This window comes from Bicyclus anynana, chromosome 13 (assembly GCF_947172395.1).
Source record: "Bicyclus anynana chromosome 13, ilBicAnyn1.1, whole genome shotgun sequence".
NCBI lineage: Eukaryota > Metazoa > Arthropoda > Insecta > Lepidoptera > Nymphalidae > Bicyclus > Bicyclus anynana.
Window position 1 is genome coordinate 14,260,588 of NC_069095.1, and position 21,807 is coordinate 14,282,394.

Sequence of the window (21,807 nt, forward strand, 5' to 3'; positions counted from 1 at the left end):
TATTCTGTGGATAGTCTACTCTAAGCAATATGTTTGCTTTGCAAGGCTGTGTAAAAACTACACGTGTGTATTGTCTAGTAATTGGTCTGAGATATAAATATAATAAATGTGCTGAATGCTGTTGGCTATGTGTTGGTTGAATGCTGCAGAAATGTATAAATAAAAGCAATAATCAATCTGCAATGGAATAAAAGTTACCCAATACGTATAAATAACATGATTTATGAAAAGTGCCTACAGAATGTTTATAGCAAAGTTTCATAAGCGCATTATTGCTATCTTGCATAATGAAGGGATAAAACTACTTTGATAATAATAATAATCTTCTATTTCATTAACAAACTGGGTATTTTTCGATAGAACCAATAAATTATTTGTACATTGTTTCTAAAGTCGTTTGTTACAAAATGTGGCATGTTTTGTGTATGAGCGAGCAACGTACTTTGATGCAGTGAACGTACCATGAACAGTAGGTACATAACTAGCTACTACATATAACTGGTATGTAGATAGTTGTGTGAACGCTAATCGGCGGTGTCGTCACGAGGCATGCTCGCGCTGCACGTAGAAAGGGAAACGATGCCAATGAACGTACGAACGAATTCTCGGTCAAATACACACAGAAACGCGATTACACGACGAGAGTCGAGAACCAGTTGTGGTCGGACGGCGCTCGGACGCGCACGCTCGCTCGCTGGGCGCTCGGGCCTTTGTTTACAGTCGGGCGCGCCAATCGCCATGGAGCGGCTCAAGGCGCTGGCGGCGCGCGCGGGCGGCGCCGACGAGCCGCTGGACGGGCTGGAGACGGCGCGCGAGCGGCGCGAGCGCTGGCGCAGCGTCTACGTCATGTACTTCACCATGTTCCAGATGTCGCTGGGCTTCAGCATCGTGCTCACCGGCGTGTGGCCCTACCTCGACAAGGTGAGCCGCTGGCCACTGGCCTACACAGCCAGTGGCTCAACTGGCCGTGTTTGTGTGACGAAAGTGGTGATGTGTGTGTTATGTTACTATCCATAACACAAGCTTACTTTGGGTTGAGACGATCAGATGACGATTACATGTGTATTGTTCTAATATAATATAAATTATAATAGGAAGGTATTACAAATGCTTCAGTGACACAGTCCGGGCACCCGGGGCCCGCCGCGGTATCGTCGGAACTCGTAAACGCCGGAGCGATAACGAAACCAGTTCGATAGAGACGCGCACGCTTCGCATTAATAAACAAAGAAACACCATTACACTTACACTAGCGGACAGCCCGCGACCCGCCTCCCTCTCCATACTCCGACCGACCGACCGACCGACCGACCGACCGACCGACCGACGAGCACACTGCAGTTCTCAGTTCAGTGCGCTCTGCCATTCAACTAGAAGGTTACTATCTAGTGATAATTACTGCCCACGATAAAATGCCCTCGCGTAGAAGGTGCTCGCTGACCAAAATGTTTATGGTCAAGGGTGGCCGATCTTTGGAGTGCATTTGAGGAATGAGAAACCAAACCTCTTAGTGAGAGTCGGTCCTATAAAGCTATCGGCTCAACTGATTGAGACTTTAGACCAGAGGTTCCCAAACTTTATTTTCTCATAGACCACTTTCAAAATCTAGCAGGTTAATACGGTTTCCAAAAATTGGAAAAATATGTAATATCTAACTATGGAAACTTCCGTTGCGGTTCACGGGTTCAGGTCTAAACAACATAAAAATTTTAATAAAAAAAAATACAACCGACTTCAAAACCTAAAAACGTACGCACTAAACTAAAAAGTGAAAAATAACATCATAATATGTTCTACCTGCTGATCTAAGCCGGTGATGTATTAATTCAAGCCATGTGAGAATATCTTATAGATTTAGATTTTGCAGACAGTGTTTTTCCATGTGGTCCTGTCAGAAATGGCCTAAATTAAGACAATACCGGCTAAGCACCGCCTTCAAACTGATCAGCAGGTAGAACATATTATGATGTTATTTTTCACTTTTTAGTTTAGTGCGTACGTTTTTAGGTTTTGAAGTCGGTTGTATTTTTTTTATTAAAATTTTTATTATTTTTCCATTTTTAGTGTAAAATTTCATCTTAAACGAATACATCAGACCCCTACTGACAGTCACAACCCATCTTGGTACAAAATTCTCAGCAATAGAAATTAATCAAGCTAAAGCACAAGGTAGCTACCGTAAACCGTTAAGGGGTTCCCTTAATTGACCTTGGTCTTCATCATCAGACCCCTAATAACAGACACAACTCATCTAGGTCGAAAGTTCTCAGCAATACGAATAAATCAAGGCCAAACAAAAGGTAGTTACTGTAAACTGTTAAGGAGTTCCCTTAATTGTCCTTGGTCTTCATCACAAATGACAGTCACAACCTATCTATGTGGAAAGTTCTCATTAATACAAATTAATCAAGCCCAAACACAAGGTAACTGCTGTAAATCGCCGAGGAGTTCCCTCGTCTGTTTTATGGCTCCATCATCAGATCTTGACATGATGGCAATGGGACCAAATGGGGACTATACCGTTTCAAACAAAAAAAGAATTTTTGAAATCGGTCCAGGCGTCTTTGAGTAATCGGTGTACATACATAAAAAAAAAAAAAAAAAAAAAAAAAAAAAAAAAAAAAAAAAAAAAAAAAAAAAATACCGACCGAATTGAGAACCTCCTCCTTTTTGAAGTCGGTTAAAAATTATCAGTCTCCGTCAAATTTATCATCTACCTACTCACAGTCTCACAGTCACTGCACAAAGATCCAATAAATTCCCACTTGTTTTATTTAAAAAAGGCCCCTTTCAGTATAAAACTAGATAAGATTTCATGGACTCCCGCTTACAAACCGTGAACCCCCATTTTTTTGTCACGCCAACGTAGACCCCTGTTGGGTCTCCCGTGGACACTTGCGCTCCTGGACCACTTTGGGAACCAATGCGTTACACAGACGGACAGTCAACATTCCGACGTTCAACTCAGATAAGTACGTATGTAATACGTTTAAGGTATACCTATATCCCTATCCTATCAATGCAGCCAGCTGGTGGAGTAAGACAGTATCGGACAGACCGTTAATTTTCAAACTTCAGCTTACGAAAAGTATTAGAGTAAGAATTAGTTCCGGTGTAGGAGAAATATAAAATTAGGCGTTACGTATCCAGGGCACCTCCTACCTGAGTAGGTACCCTGGATACGTAACGCTTAATTTTTTAAAGATGCAGATTATTGTCGCGTTTTATCCGGCGAGCAGAAGGATATAGCGTTAGCATCGTAAAATGAGATTTACCTTCTGAAGCGTATATTGGTGGCAAGTGTACGAGTATGTACAGCAATGAACTGAAGCAAATAACAAAGAATATCGACAATGACTAGCCGAGCTCCTGCGCTACCGGCGCGCGGCGCGCACGGGTAGAGTAGCTACTAGCTAGAGCTAGACGAGTAGTGAGTAGATACTTACACAGTTTCAATATTTGGTTGCCATGTAGTTGCGCTGCGTGCCAGGAGTGGGACGCAGGAGCCAATGGCTATCACGAGTATATGAAGAATGTCTACGTCAGCAATAAGCAAATATTGAGGGGCCTCACGTATAGTAGTGAGGCCCCTCAACAGGGACTATATTATAGATTTTTTTATATTCGTTTTTTCCTTAGACTAATAATCTTATAGACCCGCAAAACTTAACAATTCTTCACTTAGGCTCCCAAACGTAAGGCACTTCTGTGACTATGTGAGCGTAAGAGATAAGCTAATTACCATCACCGACACGCACACAAGCGTACTTATCGTAGCGTAGCGATGCGTCGAGGGCTCCCATTTCGGGGCACATAAATCAGCTTACAAATCCTGCGACTACACACTATCAATGTGTTATATTATCGTTTGTATGGATGTTTGTTACTCTTTAACGCCGCTACTATTTAAGTGATTTGGCTAAAATTTGGAATGGAAATAGATTTTACTCTGGATCAACACGTAGGCTACTTTTCATCCCGGAAAAATCCATGGTTCCCGAGGGATTTGTGAGAAAATAATATAAATTCCACGCGGACGAAGTCGCGGGCGTCCGCTAGTAAATCTATAGTTTTATCATTCCCACCTCGGCCGGCAGGCGGCAGCACTGCGTGTATAGTATTACTGTATGATATAATGCTCACTATCATTCCAGCGACAGATTTAATCTATCAGACAATTAGGTTTATCTTAAAGTTAATTTGATCCGAGTGAAGTAACCGCAGGCAAAGAGCACGAGTAGGTGGGTAATGGGTATGTAATTATATCGTATGTATAACTATAAATGAATTTGGGTAGTGTTGTCTGTGTCAGAAGGAGAGCAAGGCTAATGATAAAGAAGTCAAGTAGTACAACACTTGTAGTTGGAAGTCGGAAGTTATGAATATACCGTGCATTGTTGGTTTACGTCGTTCCGGCCGATTGCTTTGATTATAATATTTATTATATTAATAATAGTTTACCGCTAAGTATGTGGAATATTGAGTCAACTGTTCCGATAGTCGTTTCAGTGAATGGTCTTGAGTACCGACATACAGCCAATCTAAGTACTTATAGCAAATAGACGCACAGTTCTGCTGCTTTCGCTCTACTGTTGGATCAAGGGTCAGATGAAGAATCTTTGAGAAGACGCGTATTGTGAGGAGGTTTCTCACTCTAGAGCCTTTGGAGGAAATTAAAATTCTATTCTTCCTTTCATTATTTTTACACAATTATTAATTTTGTTGTTTATTTGAATGTAGTTAAAACTATCGGCCCTGGGTCTTCCTTTGTTTAACGTAGTGTCGGAGCGGTTGGCTACAGAGCACTCCGTCGATGACGAGCGAGCGGCTCGAAGGGCACGACGACCGTGTGTCAGTCCAATTCCAATAGGTTATCAATTATTATGTATTTCGGTGTACCGTTCAAATAATGAGTCACTACACCTTTTTTAAGATTCCGTAGTACCCATATAGTTTCATCATGTCCGTCTGTCCGTCCGCGGTTTAGCGCAGAGACTATTACTACGAGAAAAAAAAATCCAACCGATTTCCAATACGAAAATAAACTTACTCACTAAACTGAAAACCGGTCAAATGCTTGTCGGGTCATGGGATAGACGAGGAAAAATTCATCCTCAATTTTGTAGTCCGCATGTAAGGAAGGAACCCAAAAAAAATGACGAAATTATCGCTGAATATACATAAAAAAGACCTACATACAGCCGAACGTAGAACCTCCTCCTTTTTGGAAGTCGGTTAAAAATACTGCCTTCAGTGATTATATGGCGTAATCAAGGTTATGTATTGCGATCACTTTGTTAGATGATCACAAAGACAAAAATACGATGTAGTGAGTCATCATATGAATGGGCCATCGAGATACCTATGGCCTGCGAAGCACACACGTACGGAGCGACACCAACACACGGCCGAGTGCCGACAATGGCCAAAGTGCACGCGGCCGCCGGCCGACCCGCGCATTGTTTCAGAACATTATCATGTTAATTACAGTTGCCAAACAAAGAGCAGCGAAATGAGGCGCCGCCGCGTGCGTGCCGCGAGCACTACCAGCCCACCGCCGAGCGGGGTCAGCCTGAGCGCACGAGTAACACAGAGCAGGGCCAGGGATTCTCGTTTTAGAAACGCTAACGCTTCGAAAACTAAAAAATGTATGGGATTGACATTCACTATCGACAGGTCACGTGATCAAGTTGTGGAACGGATCGGTCATTCCCATACATTTTGTTAGTTTTCGAAGCGTTAACGTTTGTAGAAAGAGAATCGACGTGCCACATAGCTACGGCCCCAGGGCGGCTGTTCTGTAACGAGGTTTCGTACAACTCGCAAGTTCGAGCTTCGAATTGAAAGAGAGACCGTGATAGCCCAGTGGATATGACATCTGACTCCGATTTCGGAGGGTATAGGTTCGAATCCGGAGCATGCACCTCCTACATTTCAGTTATGTGCATTTTTAACCGACTTCAAAATCACAAAAATGTTTGTACTAAATTAAACTTCGAAACACGCACTTGCGAATTATATAATTACTAGCGGACGCCCGCGACTTCGTCCCCGTGGAATTTAGTTTTTCTCAAATCCCTCGGGGACCATGGATTTTTCCGGGATAAAAAGTAGCCTATGTGTAATCCATGCTATAATATATCTCAATACCAAATTTCAGCTAATTCGGTTAAGTAGTCGAGGCGTGAAAGGGTAACAAACATTCATATAATTAAAATCATCAGTTTTCGCAAATCTCGGGAAATCATGGATTTTTTCGGGATAAAAAGTAGCCTATGTGTTAATCCAGAGTAAAATCCATTTCCATTCCAAATCGCTTCAGTAGTAGCGGCGTTAAAGAGTAACAAACATCTAAACATCCAAACATAAATCCAAACATCCATACAAACTTTCGCGTTTATAATATTAGTAGGATACAAAACATCGTTTTAGAATAGCTCTCCAGAGCTCGTCGTGAGTTTGTGTGCTCCGCAGCAGGGCGCTCTGTGGGTGCCGTGCCCTACGAAGTCATGTGCTGCCCACAGGCGACGTCAGCGACGTTACTGTAGAGTGACTGCCCCCCGGTCCGAGAGAGCTCCATCTCGCGAGGCTCATTTGAAAATGTTTACATCTAGATTTTCTAGGTTCCTTTCCAACGAATTTCCCACGTCGCTCCTGAGTCCTCGCCCCACGACTCGACAACTCAGCGGTGCAGCGGGCCCCTCTCGAGTGCTGGCGACGGCTATTCTCGGACATCGCGGGGCGCCCGTGAAATTGAAGAATTCAAATAGTTCGTACGAGCTGTCGGTCGCGTCCGCCTCCGCTTAGCGACAGCAGCGTCCGATGCTGATTCATTCGTATCATGTCACTGGACCTTGCATATCTCTACTACATTGCTCTACGTCATTTTTACATATAAATTGTCGGAATGAAGCTCCCAGTCAAGTAGACAGACAGACAGACGTTTGAGACTACTTAGTCGAAGTTATTACTACTACACCATTGATGAGTTCCTTTGTGATAAAAGTGCTTGGTGGCCATTAGATCAGCTTCCACCTTCACACAGGAAGTAAAACTACAAGAAATTGTAACGATGTTATCAATTGTATAATAACACTGTATGATTTTTAAAAGAGTAACTGTTGAGTTTCTTGCCGATTCTCCTAAGCAGAACCTGCCTTTCGAACCGGTGGTAGAGTCTTTACAAATAATCAACTGACGTTTCATAAGTAGGTACTTGTAAACTGAGCTGAGCCTACTTGAAATAAATAGATATACCTTCTTCCAAGTTTAGGTAAACAAAATATCTGAGATCTCACAAAACACACGTAGACGCGCGCTGCATGAAGATATCGATAACGGCAAGTATAATATTCCAAGAACAAGTAATATGTAGTTGTAGCGACGCCAGATCAGCGGCGACTTCCGCGGCGATAAGCGCTCCCGCACACTGATAGCTGCTGATAGCTTCGACCATAGTTTAAATAGTTGAAGGCTGATAGTGATAGCGCTGATAACGGCTGCTGTCACCGCGCCGAAAGCCGACGTGTTGGACAATAGCCCAGTAGAACTTGGCATTTTTATCCTCAATCTGCAAAATATTTCCTAGTTAGCTGAATTTTTGTATACACCGTTGTTACGGCGTTGTAATGAAGATGTGAAAAATCTTCTTAAACTAAAACTTTTAACCCTTTTATTTCTTTCATCGCATAAATACCAATGGCGAGATACTGTCACACAGTATGTGTCAAACGAAGACTCGGTTAATACCGAGTAACAGAAATCTTTTATTATTTATTATTCTTTTAGAAACAACTTAAATGAACACGGCCTTGCACTGACTTCAAATTGATCAGTAGATAAAAAATATATTAATATTATTTTTCGCTTTTTAGATTCACCTTCACCTTCACCACCTTTCTAATAAAAAAAAACAATTATCAAAATCGGACATACATACAAAATATATAATATATGTATAGGTACGTTTCGAATAGAGAACCTTTCTTCGTTTTATTGTCAGTTAAAAATATTCACAGATTTCTTTTCAATTGAAAATATAAAGTTTTGGAAGCACAGCTTCCTTTCCTCAGGCTGCATAATACAACATCAAGTTTTGGTCCAGGAGTTACGACTGGTCGAACGAGATATTCGTTATCACACAAAGTGACATCCGCATCTCGTATCGCATGGCGCACAGTGGCGCACAGTGGCGCACAGTGGCGCACGTGTGCGTGTCCAGCAGGCCAGCTCGGCCGCGCGTGACCGCCGCCGGCTGACGCTGACAGTGACGGTGACGGATGGCCGCCGCCGCCGCCGCCGCATCCATCACTGGTCACACCGATAGCGCAGTGATGGAGCGATCCATCTCGCGCCTCGTGTGCATGCAGTACCTACATGGTACAGGTCATGTACCTACACCTCACTATTTGTATCTACCCCTTGATGCGTCTTTCCCTTTGTACTCATTTCAATACCAATTTTCATCCAAAATTTGGTAATCTTAATATTTCTCAGCGTCAACGTCCTGACGTAAATGTAAAAATAAAAAAAAATTCAATCGACTTCAAAATCACAAAAAGGTTTCCACTAAATTAAAAGACGAAAAATAACATCGCATGTCCTACCTATAGATCACTTTGAAGACGGTGCCAGTGGCGTATTCATTATTAATGCCGTTTCTGAAAGAAGCACGGGATAGAACTGTCTGAAAGTCCTAAATCTTTATGATTTAAACAGCTTGAGTTACTTCACCACTGTCTTGGCACCGCCTTCAAAGTGATCAGGAGGTTGAACATGCGATGTTATTTTTCGCTTTTTCTGATGAGGAGTTCCTTTATCTAATCTTCGTCTTCATCACCAGATCCCTAATGCATTCATGAATACAAATTAAGCAAGCCCAATCACAAGGTAGCTACTGCAAATCGTAAAGAATTTCTCTTAAAAATCTTTCGTCTTCATCAGCAGACCCCTAATGATAGCCACAACCGGTGGAAAGTTCATTTCACCTTCAACAAAACTTCATCTTCAGCATCAGACCGTTAATAACAGTCACAACCCCTCTAAGTGGAAAGTTCTCATCAATGCAAATAAATTAAACCCAAACATAAGGTTTAAATCGTTGAGAAGTTCATCGTGTCTGTGTTTCGGCTCCATCATCAGATCGACTCCAGACCTTCATCAAATTGTAATGCTTTAAAATATTCAATGAAAAAGTTAAGAAGTCGCGGTCTACGTCTACGGTCGCATTGAGAAACCTTTTTTTGAAGTCGGTTAAAAATAAACGTTCACAACGAATGGAATTACGAGTACATCATGACACGCTCCTCTCGGTCTTTCCAGCTGCAGCCGGGCTCCAGCAAGGAGGCGCTGGGGCTGGCCGTGGGCGTCAGCCCGCTGGGGCAGCTCGTGGCGTCGCCGCTGCTGGGGCTGTGGGCCAACCGCGGGCGCGGCGCGCGCGCGCCCATGCTGGCCACGCTGGCGCTGTTCGTGCTGGCGTCGGCGCTGTACGCGTCGCTGCACCTGGCGCGGCCGCACGCGCACCTGTGGCTATTGGGCGCGCGCGCGCTCGTGGGCGTCAGCTCCGCCAACGTGGCCGTGGCGCGCGCCTACCTGTCGGCCGCCACGCGCGCCGGCGAGCGCACGCGCGCCGTGGCCGCCGCGTCGCTGGCGCAGGTGCTGGGCTTCGTGGTGGGGCCGGCGCTGCAGGCGGCCGCCGCGCCGCTGGGCCCCGGCGAGCCCTACCCGCCCGCCGGCGCCGCGCCCGCGCTGCGCCTCGACATGTACACGGCGCCGGGCTGGGCCAACGCGCTGCTGGGCCTGCTCAACCTGCTGCTGTTCCTGCCGTGCTGCTTCCGCGAGCGCCGCGTGGCCGCGCGCGAGGCCATGCTGCTGCAGGGCGCGGCGTCCGAGCGCGAGGCGCTGGCGGCGCTGCGGCCCGACCGCGTGGCCGGCTGGACGCTCGTGGGCGCCTTCGCCGTGCTCGTGTTCAACTTCGTGCTGCTGGAGACGCTGGCCACGTCGCTCACCATGGACCAGTTCGCGTGGAGCAAGCGCCAGGCGCTGGAGTACATGGGCGCGCTCATGAGCGGCGGCGCGCTGGTGGCGTGCGGCGTGTTCGCGCTGGTGCCGGCGCTCACGCGGCGCTTCGAGGAGCGCGCGCTGCTGCTGTGGGGCGGCTTCCTGCCCACGGCGCTGGCGTCGCTGCTGTGCGTGCCGTGGGGGCCGGGCGCGCCGCCGCCGGCGCCCGCGGGCGCGGCCGAGGCGGGCGGCGGCTGTCCGCAGCGCGCGCAGCCGTGGTGCGCCGGCTCGCGCGCGCTCACGCTGCCGCAATTCCTGCTGGGCTACCTGTGCGTGGCGGTGGGCTACCCGCTGGGCGTGACGCTGGTGCAGACGCTGTTCTCCAAGGTGCTGGGCCCGCGGCCGCAGGGCGTGTGGATGGGCGTGCTGACGGGCGCGGGCTGCGCGTCGCGCGCGCTGGGGCCCGTGTTCGTGGCCGCCGTGTACGCGCGGCGCGGCCCGCTGCCCACGTTCCTCAGCACGGGCGCGCTGACGCTGGCCGCGCTGCTGGCGCTGCGCGTGGCGTACGCGCGCCTGGCGCCGCCCGCGCCGCCCGCGCCGCCCGCGCCGCCGCCCGCCGCGCCGCCCGCGCTGCCGCACGAGCTGCAGCCGCTGCGCGCGCAGGAGGCGCCGGCGTGACACTCGTGTACAGTTTCAGTTGAACTCGTAGCATGTCGCGCGGTAGTGAGTGCATCGCTCCTGCCGTGACGTCCAAGTGTTCTAGTGCGACTACTTCGGAACATTCGAAGAAGATGACACTCTAATGCAAGTATGGGTACAATGTATGTTGGTAATCGATAGATTAAATAAGAAAAACGAATTTAAGAATAGGTTAGGTATACAAATCGCAGTCTGCGGCTCGCAGCGCCTGCACTCGCGGCTCACCGGCCGGCCGGCGGGTGCGCGTGCGACTGTCCGCAACAAAACGGCTTTTATTTATTTTCGGAAATAGACGATCACCGCGCCACACGCACGCAACAATAAAATCTATGTTCACACATTATGGAATAGACGAGAAAAATAATCATCCTCACTTTACATGTAGGGGAGATACGCTATTTTGTTGTAAACCTTTGTTCACATTTTTAATGTACATATTCATGCTAATTTACAGCTTCCCAGTAAAAGCAATGGAATAAAATAACACAAGCTGGAATGTATAAACGGTATTTCAAATAACTTATTACTCATTCTTAAACAAATCGTTACTTTGGTAGATGGATAATACATTAATTAAATAAACTTCACGCCACATAATCGCATGTTCGCCTCTTTTACATAGAGTATATATCACAATACCCTACCAACCTCAGAATAAAACCATTATCATTAATAAACAGTACAGATTAAAACATTTATCTGGAAGAAGGAGTTTTTATATGTTGTCTTATGTATTTATAATTATTTAAATAATTAAAAATCTAACATTCGGCCATACTGACTACAAGTTTGTCCTCAAACTTTGTAAACACAAATAAATTCTAACATTACATTATTATAAAGATTCACTGAACTATGTCTCATAGTATTTAAAATTTTAATTTATGTTTATTACCACAACTCATTAATTCTCCAATAATTTCTAATTATAACAAAAGTGAGTCCCAATTAATCTATTATTATTACTACTTGCTAAATTCACTGATTTACAAGTAGTAAAATTCAATTTTGTCATTACAGATATTTTCTAATTTTAAACCTTGATTTAACAATATGTTGAAACACCCTACAATACATTTAATTATTCTTTAAGAATTATATAATTATAGTTTAACAGATTTCTCATTCAATATTTACAAATTGTGAATACAGACCTATACAGATTTTGATAGTGATTCTATTGATAAAAATCCAAACACTTAAATTCAGTTAAACTGGTATGTTAATTCTTGTTTTTACAAATTTGAAATAAATTCAATCTTTAATCACTTCCAGATTCAGTCCAATTACCCAAATTCATGACAAAATTGTCTGTCATTTTGTCATTCCTAAACTAAACTAAAAGTTATGTTAATATAAAGTTATAACTATGAAACCTCGATTCTACAGAGACAGTTCTTATAATCGCATTAGATCATACAAGTAAATCATGTACTTTGACGAAAAACAACATCTAGCGAGGTAGGTCTTATGTATGTCTGAGCTTCCAGATGACAAGAGGGAGCTTTACTCTAGACAGAGACTTATTAAATATTGTAATTAACTTAGACAGAGTAGTAGATTAATTTAAAGCATTAAGTACATAGACGATATGTAATATTTACAAATGTAATGTCTTTATCTTCTAATATTTGTCTGAGCTTCCAGATGACAAGAGGGAGCTTTACTCTAGACAGAGACTTATTAAATATTGTAATTAACTTAGACAGAGTAGTAGATTAATTTAAAGCATTAAGTACATAGACGATATGTAATATTTACAAATGTAATGTCTTTATCTTCTAATATTTGTCTGAGCTTCCAGATGACAAGAGGGAGCTTTACTCTAGACAGAGACTTATTAAATATTGTAATTAACTTAGACAGAGTAGTAGATTAATTTAAAGCATTAAGTACATAGACGATATGTAATATTTACAAATGTAATGTCTTTATCTTCTAATATTTGTCTGAGCTTCCAGATGACAAGAGGGAGCTTTACTCTAGACAGAGACTTATTAAATATTGTAATTAACTTAGACAGAGTAGTAGATTAATTTAAAGCATTAAGTACATAGACGATATGTAATATTTACAAATGTAATGTCTTTATCTTCTAATATTCGGCCATCCTTACTAAAAGTTTGTCCCCAAACAACACAAGAATATCATGAAATTATGACATTACTATAATATCAACTATAAATAGAACAATGTTAACAATAAAATTTTATAATTAATTATCACACAGCATCCCATAAGTTATTTAAAAGAATCCAATGAAACTATAATGAAATTCTTGATTTCTTCTATATACTTTTATCATAAAAATGTTAAATAAGAATAAGAGTGATACATATTATAAATAAACATAATGTTCATGTGAAGCTTTTGTCAATCAACTTATCTATTTTCATCATTTCAAAACATTATTTATATTTGTCAAATTCGTCATCATCGATTAATGGCATCTGCACCGAACCCCTCACCACCCAGTCCAGAACTAGTAAAGTTACAGGACTTTGTGATCGTGTTAGACTTCCAGATGATGTGTGACATCTGCACCGAACCCCTCACCACCAAGTCCAGAACTAGTAAAATTACAGGACTTTGTGATCGTGTTAGACTTCCAGATGATGTGTGACATCTGCACCGAACCCCTCACCACCAAGTCAAGAACTAGTAAAGTTACAGGACTTTGTGATCGTGTTAGACTTCCAGATGATGTGTGACATCTGCACCGAACCCCTCACCACCAAGTCAAGAACTAGTAAAGTTACAGGACTTTGTGATCGTGTTAGACTTCCAGATGATGTGTTGCATCTGCACCGAACCCCTCACCATCAAGTTCAGAACTAATATAGTTACAGGACTTCATGATCGTGTTAGACTTCCAGATGACATGTGATAGAAGATAATCAAAATATAAAATCAGATATAAATACATATACATACATTTTTAAACGACTTCAAAAAAAAAGGAGTTTATCAATTCGTTGGAATCTTTTTATATTTATTTATTTATTTTATTTTGCTGTGTAATAATCAATAGAGAAATTATTATACAACAAATATATCCATAATCATTCACAAAACAAATAACGGTATATTAGTCGTCATAACACTACTATACTATAATACTATCTAAAATATTATCGATAACACCGGCCGACAAATGAATACTTTTTGAACGTTGTTTTGATTTCAGTAAAAATTATCAGTAATTTATAGTATTTTGAACACAAAAATACCTGCACAATTACTCTATCACATCAATTTTTTTTACAAAAAGGAAAACAAATTTTACTTTAAAAGCTTCTAACATACAGCAAAAATAACAATATCTGTATGATTGTCTTGCTTTCACTATATCATAGGTAGTACCAAAAGGTAGAGATTGTCTTTTGCTGTATGTCCAGTGTCCACTGCCTTAATTGTTCAACACGATTAGTACAAACTGCAGAGTCCACGATTTTATTTGTATTTTGAAGTCAAAATAAGCTACATATTTATTATACATATTTTCCACAAATTTTTCAGTTTTTGCTTAGAATCATAAAGTTTCAACAAATGTAACAAAATATATCTGGACTATTGTGACACTTTATAGAAGACGTTATGTTTATCAGACGTTTTCCAACAACAAAAAAAAAACCATTAACTAAAATATATATATATTTTTTTAACAAAGGCACTATAACAGCTTATTTCCACGAAACGCGTTACAAATAGGTGTGTCGTTGTTATAACTGAAGTAATTTCTCATGAGAGGTCGCTTAATTCAAAGAAAGAGTGCCAAAACTCGAAAATTTCACTGAAAAATCAAAACTAGCGAATATATTAATTTTACTAAAAATCTGATGTGATATGATAAAATTAGGTCTGATTTCGTAATCAGCACTACAAAATCAGTAGAAAAAAAATAATTATATCTTGGACAACGAAAATCGTGTCGGCCTGTGTAATACATCTATCCTTATATTAAAATTTTACCAAAACACAAATCGTCATCAGTAAGTCATAATTAATGAATAACATCATGGATGTGAGCAAATATTTAAAATATATGTATATATGATATCAAAACTAATAACTCTCAATATAATACATAATTATAATATCATCATATCATAAATAAAAATACTAAATTTAAATCGTGTGTTATCAATACATAGTGTAACTTCTCTCATCTTTGTGATTTGGGTCAACTGTCGAATAGGGCTGTGTTCAACCCAATGATTATCATGAGAATCTCATATATCCCATATTCATCAATCAATATCCATGCATCTCGGATCTGTAATCAAATATTTTCACACAGTATCACATAGCTCAGTCACTTAATCGTTCAGATAAATATCATACTTGTTTGACAAATAATTTAATTTAACATAACTAGCATACCTAGCATCCAAGAGAAAATCAGTCTATAATTGAATGAACCTTAGACCTGGTACATAAAATGAAATAAAATGTTAAACATGTGTTAATCTATCAATTTACTTTAATTCAGACAAAAGACTCTTTCTCTTAAAGAAATGCTTTTTTTTTTTAATGATAATAAAGACTTCTTGAAAATATTGCGATTTATGATTGTAATAATTTTAGTATGTAATCCAATCCTAGTAGTTATCACTAGATAAGAAAAGATGATATTTGACTATGTATTGTATAATTATCTTCAGACTACCCCCTTTTTTGTAATAATAGTAGCATAAACCTGTCTTAGACCAGACCACCCCCTTTGTTATATACCTCTAGTTTGCTATCAGAGGTTTTACCTATTCATTAATTTTAGTATATTCTTTTTTTTTTAATTCTGTTAAATTTCTTTTTTTTTTTTTTTTTTTTTGGCTATATCCATTAATTATTTTACTGATGTAATGATTTAAGTCTCTATATTGATTCATACTTGATGCAGACCACCCATCAGTTGCATGTAGGTACCAACAACTCGGTGGCGTGCACTTTGTAGATGCACCAATGTACTGACTACCTAAGGACCCAATACAAATCTATATTCAAAACCTATACCACTTAATATGTTGGCCAAGGAATTTTCTAATTTTTTTTTTTTTACCTTTAGTGTACTAGTATACCCTAGTTAAAACCTTATGCACATATCATTGTAACCATCCGAATATATAATTCTAACCACAACCCCATAATAATTACTAATTTTCATAATTATACAAAATGTTGCAATCTAATAAAATGCTAGAAATAAACAAATGAGACATGGATTAAATACACTAGTGTATCTGCAAATAATAAACTGATTGATTGAATCTAAAACAACAGCAATAGTATGGTTAATTTACTTGTATGTAGAATCTATACATCTGCACATGACCATTAATGAAAAGAGAGCCCAACGTCACCCACCCACAAAACTGTCAAAATATGTCTTAGACAAATATTTTACAACCTATTTATGGCAATCTGTGTCTCTTTACTTGAAGTCCATACAGACTGGGCTCTAAGACAATTTGTGATCAATGATATTATTATAATTAATTATTTATTACTCAATTGTCACACAAGTAACTTTTTAATATCACCCTAAAAAAAAATCTCCAATTTAATTAATTATAAGATTTCATTAAGATGAATATCATAATATCTCTTAGTACTCTTGTAGATAAGCCGAATATAATAATATTCATGGATAAGAATCATTTACTGTGTTGCTGCAGATTGTTAATAACTGTTCTATACTAAATAGGCTGAAGGCATGTTGTCAACGCTTGAATAGTTAAATAGGTTTTCAAACATAACTACAAATTTATTTTTCAAGAAATCTATCAATCCAATTTCTTAAAAGATTTAAAAAAATTTATATTAAGTACATACAGTAATCTACATAATGATATATCTAAGCAAATCCTATCTGAAAATATTGTAATAGCTGTCTCAAAACTTGTTATCAGGTACCTACATCAAGGCCTAAAATAATACTTGAACCATTACATAAAACTTCATATATTTTTAATTTTTATGTTATTCAGTCATAAAAACTCACATATAACAAATGTATAGTTTGAAGTTACAGGCACAAAAAAAAACAATATTTTAGTTAATTCATTTTAGTCCCATGTCAGCAACGGATGTAATGTAGTTCTATAATTAAGATTTCTCAATATTACATTATGCCAGTGTCCTACATCCTAACAACCCTAGAGTGGTCTGTCTTCATACGTTAATTTCTTGAGCAGTGTGTATGTGTGTGTGTGTGTGTACTTTTCACTTAAATGATTTTGGTTTCCTAGATATAGTCATCTAACAAAAATGTTTTGACAATAAGCCAGACAAACTGACAACCTATCAACCATACTTAGTTTCACCTAGTGATTATTTATTCTTTGTAATTTTATTTCATATTAGTCACAACTGAATAATTTATGAGGCTGTTTAATCAAACTAATAAAACTCACCAGACACCTAGTTTAATATATATTTAGACATCATTGGTATTTCTCATCCGTCAAACCAACAGGATTCCATCTCATATAACTCTGCAGCTAACACCACACATGCATCTTTGTATTTTGTTATTAATTTACACGTTCTTCTCTGTTCTCTCGCAGTTTTTCAAATAATATCCTCTTATGAGTGCTGTTGGACTGTTTGACTGTTTTGCTCATAAATATCGTCAACATGGTATAAGTGTGTTACGTTTACGTTTCTTCATTCTTGTTAGATATTGTAAGCATCGACAACCGACATCGCATAAATACTTTTACCGGGACCAGTGCGGCGTGCGTCCCATAGCCGTCAGTGGTATACATACTTAATGGTTGTACACACGTATGATTTTTATCGCATTTCTCGTAATGTAAACCACTGTTTCCCAAATTCACACTTCATTTAAATGCCGTTACATTTCTTTCTGTAGATCGACTTTAATGTAGGTAATGACATCGTGTTCGTAGGTACTCTCACTTCTGATAAAAGCAATGGAATAAAATAACACAAGCTGGAATGTATAAACGGTATTTCAAATAACTTATTACTCATTCTTAAACAAATCGTTACTTTGGTAGATGGATAATACATTAATTAAATAAACTTCACGCCACATAATCGCATGTTCGCCTCTTTTACATAGAGTATATATCACAATACCCTACCAACCTCAGAATAAAACCATTATCATTAATAAACAGTACAGATTAAAACATTTATCTGGAAGAAGGAGTTTTTATATGTTGTCTTATGTATTTATAATTATTTAAATAATTAAAAATCTAACACCAGTAGATATAGTCTCTGCGCTAAACCGCGGACAGACGGACGGACAGACAGACGGACATGGCAAACTATAAGGGTTACTTGTGGACTGCGGAACCCTAAAAATATTGTGCGAAAAATGTAAATAATGAGATGCGTGCGAGCTGTAGGCGTGGGGTGCGACGCGGTGACGATAGGCACAGTGCAGGCACAGTGCAGGCACAGTGCAGGCGACAGCGTCTCACGATACTGAGCTCAAGAAGCTCGAGCACTAGCAGCGCCGCCCCCGGCCCGGGCGCGCTCACGGCCACCCCCCGGACCCGCACTGCACTAGCTCCAGTGTTGTGCGGTACACTGGTGGAACACGAAAATAACATTATCATTGATTGTGAATCCGGTTCTAGGTAATTCAATATAATGAAGAAAAACTAATCAGCTGAGTATAGAGTGGCGGTAGTTCATCATCGTGTGAGAAGGAATCTGACTTAATGGAGAATATCATTAACTTAATAGTTATTTTATTATTTCTCATTGTCGTGTAGCCTGACGTAGGTATGCTTCGCCAAACTATTTTGTCGCTAATTGAGTTAACTATAACTGGTAGTTAATTGGGTGGAAATTACTGATATTTTATAAGAGTCCGGGAGGACCACCTCTTAAAACTATACTCGGAACCGCGTATTGTGAGCGGCTAACAACCAAAATCCAAACTATACCCTTGTTCAGATTAGCAGTTTAGTCGAGTAACGTAAAATTTAGCTGTTAAATGTGTCTGAATAGCAAACAATTAGTCGAATAAGTCAGTAAATAGTTTAGTCGAGTCAATCCAAAGGGTAAACTGAAGCACTTTTTCGTTGCCACTTACAAGTTGATGGTCCGGGCAGGAGTGACCCTCGCCCGGTCGGGGACCAGCTCTGCACCACGTACAGGGTATACTTACTATTACTTTAGTTATAATATTGATGTACAAATAAGAATAGATTTACAAATTACAATTGAATGTATAACGATCCAACGAATGTTAGCTAAGTGTAGTATTGTATTGTAACTTCAATGTGTGTGTACGGAGGTGATGTGTATCGTCATCATTAGCAGCCTATTCTAAAGCATCAGCTGGCCTATTCACTAATTAGGTCTTTATTATCAACCTATTAAAATAAAAATCAAATCAACTGTAAAATGTCATCTACCTACTACTGTATCATATCTGCCGTGATGTCACAATTCTTGAAATATTTTATTTGACTGACGTATGTGTTACATTCCTAACTCTGTGGGCACAGAACGGTCTGCTGCAAGGCCGACCAATCAGGGGCAAGTTGGGACTGTTGACGTTTTAAGATTGCAATTTAACGGTTTCACTTCGATAGATTATAATATACCGAAACATAACACGTTAAATTGTAATCAGTTCAGTTCACAATATGTCGACAGATTACAATATCGTGAGTGAGATTATAAACTGACGTATTTTACAATTTAACGGTAACATATCCACGAAAGGTGTCACCGGATGACATTTGTTACATAGAAACTCAATGTCGTATATATCAACTAGCATATGTCAAAGTTAGTGAATTAGCCTGCTGGTCTCCCTCCTCATAATAGGGGATATGGCTACCCTCTACGCTGTACTGCACCAGCGGGGACTCACGGGTTTTAGGGTATAATGTTAAGTTTTAACGACCACTATCAGATATTGATATGATAATGACTGGGAGTCGGGCGACGGCTTGAAGTAGGTAGGTACTCTCCGAGACACGGGCGCCACACCAACATCTGACTTGGAACTGAACACTGAACATTTCTTGGAAGAAAGTTCAGTAAGTCAGCCCGACACAGGAGTCGAACCCAGGACGTGATCCGAAGTCACATAGGCTCTGCGAGGTGTGGCGGAGCCCCGGGGTACACACACCGCATGTACTTTTAAATATTATGTCTAATAATTGTAAATAAAATTATGAAAATTAATACGTATGACACTCGTATCTTATGGCATCTAAGTTTCGGGCAATTATATATTTTAGCTTCTCAAGATGCAGGTGAAGTAAGTTTGCTTGTACTGTTAGATTTTTCACGTGCCTTTGATACCATAAACATTCCTTTATTGCTCTCAAAATTATACTTTTATGGTTTAGAATCCAAAACTTTGCAGTGGTTCGAAAGTTATTTGTCTGATCGATCACAGTTTGTGCAGATACGTGACCCTAATGGGCTTTACGTTAATTCGACACGCAAACCTGTTATAAACGGTGTACCACAAGGATCTATCTTAGGTCCTCTTTTGTTCATTATTTATACGGCAGATATAATTAACAGTATACAGACCTGTAAATACCATATATACGCTGATGATACACAAATATACACATCTTTTAACTCTCGTAATGCTTCACAGGGTATAACTGCAATCAATACAGACTTAGAGAACATTGCAGACTGGGCTGATTCAAATCAACTTCTCTTAAACTCAAATAAGACCAAATACATGATTCTTGGTACTAGGAGAAGTATCGAGAAAATTCCACACAATGCTCCCCCAGTATGTATTAGGGGCGAAGTTTTAGAACGTACAAATGAAACTAGGAACTTGGGTGTTCTAACTGACAGTGACCTTCGGTTCGAAAATTATTTACTTAAAGTAGTCCGAACTTGTTTTTACAAGCTAAAAATTTTATACCGCGTGCGACATTTTCTTGACATACGAGTACGACTTAAGGTTTGCGAGTCTCTAATATTATCAAAATTAAATTACGCCGATGCACTGTATGGTCCTCGCTTATTAGCCCGTACTCAACGATTAGTGCAGCGAATACAAAATGCTTGCATTCGGTACTGCTACGACATCCCTCCCAGATCTCACATTTCACCATATATTAATAATGGCAACTTGCTAAATATGGCAGCTAGAAGAAAATTGCACTTGGCAACTCTTTTGTTTGGCATTCTTAAAGACAAAGAACCAAAATATCTCTTCGATAGATTGCATTGGGACAAAGAGTCTAGTGCCCGTTCTAACAGAGTCTGGACACTGAGAGCACCTCAACACTTTACTGCTGCGTTTCGGGGTAGTTTTAGATACGCTGCCACCAAGTGCTGGAATAATCTACCTCCCCCCATGCGCAATGTCAGTAAGTCCAAAGCCTGGTTTAGGAAATCGGTAAAATACCTTTTACTTTTACAACAGCAGGGTAAGTAACAGTCTCCAATCCCAGGCTCCTCACCTACCCTCTTTAAAAATTAATTAATATTAAATAGTCTCCGCGAAGGTTTTGAGGACCCAATAATTTAATTTTATTTATTTCTACTCTATATTATATTTCTCACTGACAACTACAAATAATTTATTTAACACACTATATATATGTATATATATATATGTATATATATAAATATAATTTTAAAGGTATATATATATAATTATTTATTATGTTCTTATTATTAATTATCAATTAGTAACACTTCTTCTTGTTGTTTCCGCCCGCGTCACCACATGGTTCCACGGAAGACCAGCGCTGCGCTGGTGCATCCATCACTAGCGTAACACATGCTGAGTGGAGACCATTTTGGTACCACACACATCATTTTTTTTGGATTTAATTTAATCATTAGTTTAATATCTTTAAATTATTAGTTTACTATATTTTTAAAATTTCTGTCTTTTGTTTTAGGTATTTGTTGTCTTTTGTGTATTATGTGTGTGTGTGTCCAAATAAAATAATTTTCTTTCTTTCTTTCTTTCTTTCTTTCAATTAAAAGTATGTCGTATGTCTTTAATAGCAAACAAAACATCCGACCAAATAAAATTCGGGAATATGATGACTGTGGCATAGTCTTCGGACAAACATCACCAAGTCGTGATAACTATCGCCCGGACAGCACACAGTAGGGACATGGTAT

The 21,807-nt window shown here is 39.9% G+C and overlaps 1 protein-coding gene across 1 annotated transcript; it reads left to right on the plus strand.

Moving 5' to 3' along the window:
- Window positions 1-16: 16 nt before the first annotated feature.
- LOC112044113 (major facilitator superfamily domain-containing protein 8) lies at window positions 17-11,592 on the plus strand. The gene is made up of 2 exons (XM_052885047.1): window positions 17-921; window positions 9,322-11,592. The coding sequence occupies exons 1-2, from the start codon at window positions 550-552 to the stop codon at window positions 10,675-10,677; spliced, it is 1,728 nt and encodes a 575-aa protein (XP_052741007.1). The 5' UTR covers window positions 17-549; the 3' UTR covers window positions 10,678-11,592.
- Window positions 11,593-21,807: the final 10,215 nt, after the last annotated feature.